The following is an 8,065-nucleotide window of genomic DNA, read 5'->3' on the forward strand; positions in this document are numbered from 1 at the left end:
AAAGCAATCCCCAGCCCTGGGCAATGGACTCCTTTTCTCACCGATCACCAAGTCAGCACATCCCTGCTCACTCCAACCACGCTGCACTGGACTCCCACCCTCTGGGGATGCATACATGGTGACTGGGGTCCTGTAAGTTATCGGAGAGGAAGAGCCCCTGGTTGTGTCTGGGATTAAGCAGCAGTGGGGAGAGGAGCACCTCATAAGAGGCCAACAGAAAATTTGGCTGGCTTCTCCTTTGGGATTGAAGTCAGAATCTGAGCTGATCAGTGACAGCTCTCAAGAGGTAACCTTTGGCAGAACTTTTTCGTGTGAAAAACAGGACCGGTGGATAAGTTGTTTTAAAAATGGATTTGGTTTGCTCTGATGGCCCTTTTATTTTTCTCATATTACATTTTAAAAATAAATTTTTAAAGTACATATTATATATTACATAATACCCTAATTTCAAGTATATGATTCAATGATTTTTTAGTAAATTTACCACATTGTACAACCGTCACCATATAGGAGTTTTAGAACATTTTCATCACCCCAGTAAGATCCTCTGTGCCCATGTACTATTAATCCCAACTCCCACCCCTGCCTGAAGCAACCACTCCTCTATTTTCTGTCTCTGTGGATTTCCCTTTTCTGGACATTTGATATAAATGGAATCATACAATTTATGGTCTCTGGTATCTGGCTTCTTTCACAACACATAGTGTTTTTAGCATACATGCCATAGCATGTATCAATCCGTTCCTATTTTATTGCTGATCTTGGTGGTCTTTTGTGTGTTTGCTATAGGTCATAGTCACCAGCTGTTTCATGTGTGTGTGATCCTAGCCACACACATGCAGATGGAAGCCATCCTTCTGGACAAGACTCTAAGGAAGGAATGGCTCCTGGCCCACTCCAGGCCCCTGTTGTTCTCTCAGATAGCCGGAGCCATACTTCTGTGCCTCATCTTCAGCCTCAGCAACATAATTTATTTCTCAGCTGCTCTGTATCGGATTCCTGAGCCAGAATTACATAAAAAAGAAACATAATTCAGACCATAAGCTTTTTGTGCCAAGTGTCAACATTAAGCTACAACTTCCTAACCACCATAAGCCAGTGTCAAGGTACCAGTTTATAGTGGCCTAAAATATTTATAATGGTTGGTGTCTTGGCATTTTTGAATGGATTCATGTCAATAAGGTATTGACATGGGGACATTTCTCTAGACGTGCATTGGTTCCTTATGTGTGGTTTTAAAAGCGGAACGTGGGTTCAAGTAAGTCCTTATTCAGGCAAATCATTAATATTTCATTTAGTTTTTAATTTATTTAAAGTGAGTTCTCCAATCCTATTTAAACAATTGGATTAAGCATACCTCCCTTGTAGCTCTACTATGAAATAGTTGGATTAAGCTTTACGACCCTTGTAGTATTACTCTTGCAGAATGCAACGTGCTTCATCTGATGAGTTTCATGTCACAAAGCCTCTCCCAGGAGCTCCCACAGTGGGAAGAGAATGAGCTGGAAAGGTCAGTAGGGGAACCTGAGAAAGAGTAAGTTGGGTCTGTGGGAGCCCTGGGGGCTGGGAAGGCAATTCCAGAATGAAGAAACCTGGCTTGGGGAGCGGTCTTCTTCCTTTCCCCACCTAGTGAAGGGAGTGAACAGAAAGAGAGTCCTCTTTTCCTACAAGTACATTCTTTTTCACAATGCAAGGTTCCCACGTCATGATAGATTTGGATTTTCTTACAAGTCCACAGCCTGTGGCTAAGTGTTATGTGTTCTGTTTTGCTCTGTTTTCTTGTCACCAGTTTGATGCTGCCAAGTATTACGGAGCACAGGAAAAATGTGTTGCCCAGTGGGCATTGGCTGAGTCAATCCCAGTTGGTTGTGCTTGTCTGTCACCTTTTAAGCCAATGACATCACGATATTTGGGGAGGTTATACATTTGATGTTGCTTCAGCATTTCATATATGCTGCTGGGTTTCGTGTTCACGTGCAGAGGATGCTAAAGACCTTGCCAAAGGGATGGAAACACTTGGTGAGCTTGTGACAGATGTAGATTCCCCAGGCAAATCAGGAGATGCTGCTTTACTGGTTTAAAATGTTGGTTTCCTGGAGACAATCTACACTGGAGAAAGTCTCCCAGGTGATTCTGAGTCAGGAGGGCCATGGGCCAAACTTGCAGAAATGCTGATGTCACAAACTCCAGAAGGTACTGAGCCTATCAGCTTTGTTTTGATTGGTCTAACTTTTAGCAACCCACCACCTAAGAATGTGTCCCCTGCTTTCTACTCTGTGGAGTATTACAAAACACTGAGTATTTTCTCACCTGTTGCATCACTAATTAAAGTTCACCGTTTCATGATGTTTTCGGAGAGTACAGAAATGCTGACACAAAACAGTTTTTAACAGAAGCCCATTACCCCCTGTTGTGCACTTGTCTGATGACTTAAGGGGCCATCCATCACAATGCGGGATCCTCTTTTGCTGACTCAGGAGCACCCCCATATCTTAGTATGCTGCCTCTATGGTTTACTGGTGCAGACACTCGAATGGCCTTATAAATAGATCATCGTCCAATCTTCTGAGGACAAGTAACAATTTCCATTGGATGCGAGTGGTCAAGAAATATGATTTCATTCGTTTGATTATCTGTTTACTTCCTCTGGGGAAGGCACACTGATAAAATTATATGGGCTGGTAAATTTGGGGTACATTCATTGCCAGCTACATGACAAAATTTGTTTTTTTGGCAAGAGGCTGACATTGTTAGTGGAATCTTACTCCAGCAGGGTCTGTGGGCTTCCGTTTCATGTTATTGTAACTTCAGTCTTATGGTGAACAAAGGTACAAAGTTTAAATACTCCATTCTAGTAGTGCCAAAGGCATGAAGGCTTTTAAATTCTCTTGTTTATAGAGAGTAAAATAAGGTTCTTCATTTAGCTCAGAAGTAGTTGAAAGATAACGGGTGACTAATTTGAAGGACTTTTAGATTATTTAATTTAATCTTTGGTTACGTTGCTTTTTCAGCGTGCCTAATGATGAAAATGAAATGTTAAATCAACAAAATAAGACCAGGTGTTTCATAACGTTTTTATAAGTTTGGTAAACTTAGTCCCATTGTATACTTTTGGACAGTGTTACAAACTGCTGTCTCCAAAGGCAGCGGGGGAGCGACGGGGGAGAGAATTCCTAAAGAGATGTATTTCTTCCCCCTCCTCCTGCTTGAGAAACACTACTATAAAATTTGCCAGTCATTTTTGTTGTGATAAAACTCAGATATGTTTGAATGAGGCCATTTTGTCAATTGCCCCAGAGTTTCATTTTCCTTCGCTCAGTTTTTAGAAAGGAACTCTCCCTCTTCTTTCTAAGGACATGAATTTGTCATTGTTGATTAGAATTAGAAGTGGGATGTTTAGAAGCCTTTTGAGTACAAAGTGATTTAAATATTTGGTCTGCTGCAATCTTTCTCAAAGTGTTTTTTGTGGAAGGAACTCAGCTCCCAGGAGATGTTCTGAGGAAGGTAGGGTGGGGAAGAATGATGCTGTTTTCGGATGCATTGGAGAAAACTTTCCTTTGGATCTGCTGTGTCCCACATTTGTTGTGGGCATGGTACCCTTTTTATATGAAACAGCTATTAACACTGTATAACAACACTTTATAACATATTGTTGAATGCCAGCCTCTGATTTTCCAGTCGACAATCCATTATGGATGAAAAGGCAGAGACCTATGTCCAAACTCAGAGATGTTCTTCCAACTTATACTAATGTCTGGTTTTCTTAAACTGTGTGGAAGAAAAAATAAAATAAAATGTATTTATTATAGGAAAGTCCTTCCGTTTCTCACTTGTCTTGGTTATATTTCACCTACCCCACTGCAAACATGTTCATTCATCATGAGAAATAGATTCCTGTACGTGTGTTTTGTTAAGTCATTCAGTGAACATTTATTTAGTGCTTGGTATATATAGAACAAACACTGTCCTAGGAGTTGGGGATACAGAAGAGAACAAAACCCAAACCATCCTTCCCTCATGGAGCTGATGTTCTACGTCAGTCAGTAGGACAAGAGATACAGATAAATTCAGATAATGGTAAGTGCTTAGAAAATAAGCCTGGGACTTCCCTAGTGGTGCAGTGATTTAGAATCCTCCTGCCAATGCAGGGGACACGGGTTCGAGCCCTGGTCCGGGAAGATCCCACATGCCGTGGAGCAACTAAGCCCATGCGCCACAATTGCCGAGCCTGCGCTCTAGAGCCCACGAGCCACAACTACTGAAGCCCGTGAGCCACACCTACTGAAGCCCGCACACCTAGAGCCTGTGCTCCGCAACAAAAGAAGCCCACGCACCGCAACGAAGAGTAGCCCCCACTGGCTGCAACTAGAGAAAGCCTCGTGCAGCAACAAAGAACCAACACAGCCAAAAATAAATAAATAAATAAATTTATAAAAAAAAGAAAAGAAAAGAAGCCTGGTGAGGGACTAGGGAGGGGTGGGGTGGGGCAGCTGAGATAGGATGGGCACTCTGATAAACTGGTATTTGAGGAGAGACTTGATGGGTGAAGGAGCCAGCATGTGGGGGAGAGTATTTCAGGTCCAGGTAGCTGTAAGTGCAAAGGCCCTAAGGCCAGTAAGCGTTTGTCTTATTGGAAGGATAGAAATCAGGCCACTCATTCCTGAAATGTATAGCTCCAGAAGACATCGGCATGACTCAGAGAATTATGAAATTTCTCCTGAATGTTCCTCCCGGGAGATTGCCCAAGGGGTTTTCCTATGGCCCCTTGGTATTTGTATGAATTCTTCAACTCTGTAATAAACGTACTTCAGCAAATGGTTGTCACACACATTCTCTCCGTGTTGAGAAACGCGTTTCTAAAACTGGCTTACATGTTGTCTCCTCCAGAGCATGGAACCGCGAGCCTCACAGAAAATTTAATCTAGCCTTTAAAAAATGTGTGTGATGATGTAAAATGCACATGCGCAGAGGCACAGATGTAGAAGTCTCACCGCGGGTGCTGGGGGTGGGCGTGGCCCTGGAGTTCTGAATTTTTATCAGAAGCCCCAGGTGATTTTTAATACCATAAGGGAGTTTAAGAAGCACTGATACAGTCCAACCATTCTCTCTCTCTCTCTCTTTTTTTTTTTTTTGGACATAATTTCATAGTTAGAGAAGCGTTGCTAAATAGTAGGAAGAATTCCCAGGTACTTTTCACCCTTCCCCTTTTCGATATTTATATTACTCTCCAACAGTGAGAAACCTGGTTCCCATTATCCACAATGTATTTACTTATTTGCTCAATCCCGGAATGTACAGAATGTCCTTTCAGAACTACTAATCCATGTCTTCAAAAAGGCCAACTAATTAGAATTCAATATATGTTTCAAGGTTTTTTTGTCTTGAGCCTGAGGGCATATACTTAGTCTAAAGAGTCTAAGTACCTTGGGTAATTGATAGCTCCCCTTCTGTGTATGTTATTCATTTGAAGCTCTGTTCAGATCTTTTGTGGTTTTTTGTATCAATTGTACACCCTCCCCCAAGCTTGTTGATTTTACTGCTTTGTTGTTGTTGCTTGAGCTTGTAAGGCATTAACATCCAATCATTCATTTTACAGATGGCCTGGGGAGAGAGTCACATGGCCTGGGGATGTGAGATTATGTTGCCAAAGCCACTGAAGCCTTGGGTGTGCTGAGTGTGTTGGATGCTCACAGGCATCCTGTCTCCAGCTTACCACCTTTCCTCAAACACTCTGGGCTTTGGTAATTTCTGGTGCTTGCTGGTTATTAGGTTCTCACAGCTGGATGTGTTTAGCTGGGAGACTGGGTTAATTATGGTTTCAAATCTCTGTAGTATCAACCCCTCTTCAGTGATTTGCATAAGATCCTCCCAGTACAGTTTCTTATAAAGTTAAACTTACGATGACCGCAAGACCAGCAATCCCACCCAAGAGAAACGAAAATATCTATGTCTACATAGATAACTTTACGCAAATAATTATACCAGTTTCATTCATCATCGCCAAAAAGTGGAAACAGCTTAAATGTTCATCAACTAGTGAATGGGTAGATTGTCATACAATGGAATACTAATCAGCAAAGAAAAGGGAAAAAATTATTGACAGGTGCAAAACATGGATAGAATCTCAAAGGCATTATGCTGAGTTAAAGAAGAGACATTCTGGAAAAGACAGAAATCTAAGGAAAGAAATCAGAAAAGTGGTTGCCAAGGGCTGGGGATAGGGGAAGGTGATCACGAAGGGTCAGCACAAGGAATTTCCAGTGTGATGGGAATATTATACATTTGATTATGGCAGTGGTTACAGGATGGTGTATGTTTGTCAAATATACACATGGGACAAATAAAAAGGGTGAATTTTATTGCACGTAAATTATACCGCAATAAACCTGATCTTTAAAAAAGTCTCCCAGTTGTACTCTCTACCCTTCTTCTACCCTCACCCTGGTCTGGATCTCTAATTCTAGGGGAAAATGCAAATCTTTTACCAGCTGTGGGGAGTGCTTGACCATTTTTGAACAGAGAAAATGATATAATGAATTGGCATTAAAAATTAAGTCAGTGAGCTTTAATAAGGATATAGATGAGTGAGAAACAAGAAACTGGCCAAAAGAAAAGCTGGGGGTGGTGTATTGTAACTGGGCCCTCCATTGGGGTGTTCTGCGAAGGGATGGGTTCATTCATTCCTTCAAACATGTATGGAACATCTTCATTGCTGGGCACGGGGGGTGCAACAGCGCCATCTATTGAGGATGTGGGGATAAGCTGGTAGAGGAGACTAATAAGCAGCGATTGAAAATTGGGATGCGAGCTCCGAAGCAAATCAACAGGTGCAGTGACTGGAGGAGTGCAGCGCACTGTGGATAGAGAACAGGGGTCCAGCATCCAGAGCAGGGTCGTTGGCAGAAGATCTGCTGAGAACTGAGGGTAAGGAGGCATTGTCAGAGGAAGGGAGGAAGGAGAGCTTAACAGCAGAGGGAATGGTGTGTGAGCCCAGTGTGTTCAGGGCACTGAAGGTCATCATGGCTGGAGGGATGCAAGGGGAAATGATAGGTGATGAGCTTGGAGAGGAAGAGCCCCAGGGCCTGTTGAGGGTCTCCAGCAATGGGAACTACTGTAGTATTACAAGCAGGGGAATGATATGATCAGATCTGTGATTTAGTGGTGAGCTGGTTGCAAAATGGAACCAGGATTGGAAGATGGCAGCAGGGAAGCCTGTTAGGATGATACTGTTGCAGTCATCCAGACAAGAGATGGTAGTGGCCGAGGAGACAGAGAGGAGGGGTTTGAAAGTTATTTAGTTGGTAGAATTGTCAGGATTTGGTGACTGAACGTTGGAACAGAAGGAGAGGCAGAATGCAAAGATGGTACCTTGTGGTGGGTGGATAGATGGTGATGCCATCCACTGAGGGAGAATAGGTTCAGGGGAAGAGATCAGGCTGTGTTAGGTGTGAGGTGCCTGTGGGGCACCCAGGTGGAGAATTCAGTAGGCTGTTGGACATATGACTCTGGAGCTCAGAAGAGCAAATGTGAGGTCATAGGAATGGTTGGGAGTGCCTGCAGAGAGGGCACAGCTAGTGACCACCAGGTGAAAACCCTAAGCCACATTATTTAAGGGAGAAAAAAGAACTCACAAGTGAGGCTGAGAAAGAGGGGTTAGAAAGCTAGGAGGTAAAACAAAGGCACAGGAAGAGAGGAATGGGAAATTTTTTTAGTGTGTTAAAAGGTCAAGTAAGATAAGGGTGGGGAAGGATCAAATAGATTTAGCATCCATGAGGTGGTGTTCTTGGTGAGAAGAGTTCCAGTGGAAAGACTGAGGCCAAAGCCAGGCTGCAGTGTAATTAAGAGGTAAGTGGCCAGCAGCCCAGCCCAATTCCTAAATAATACAGACCTCTCATTTGACAACAAATGAAGTTCTAATGGTTCAAAGACTTAAACATAAAAAACAAAGCAATAAAAGCACTAGGAAAAATAAAAGATTAAAAAAATTTATCTTAGAGCGGGGAAGACTTTTTTCTAGTGTGGCACAAAACAGAAGCCCCAAAAGAAAAGGCTGATAAATTTGGCT

General features: G+C 42.6%; 1 protein-coding gene across 4 annotated transcripts in view; it reads left to right on the forward strand.

Annotated features, from left to right (window-relative positions):
* PAQR5 (progestin and adipoQ receptor family member 5) overlaps positions 1-6,395 on the forward strand; it is a 91,418-nt gene extending 85,023 nt beyond the window's left edge. For 2 of the 4 annotated variants that reach the window (XM_067751874.1, XM_067751884.1), the window contains one exon: positions 790-5,172. In XM_067751874.1, the coding sequence (XP_067607975.1) occupies positions 790-1,031 (242 nt within the window). In that variant the 3' untranslated portion in view covers positions 1,032-5,172. Of the gene's footprint in view, positions 1-789; positions 5,173-5,596 lie in introns of those variants that run through there. The other 2 variants (XM_067751887.1, XM_067751889.1) reach the window with 2 other exon arrangements.
* The last annotated feature ends 1,670 nt before the right edge of the window (positions 6,396-8,065 follow it).

This window comes from Pseudorca crassidens, chromosome 1 (genome assembly GCF_039906515.1).
Source record: "Pseudorca crassidens isolate mPseCra1 chromosome 1, mPseCra1.hap1, whole genome shotgun sequence".
Classification (NCBI taxonomy): domain Eukaryota; kingdom Metazoa; phylum Chordata; class Mammalia; order Artiodactyla; family Delphinidae; genus Pseudorca; species Pseudorca crassidens.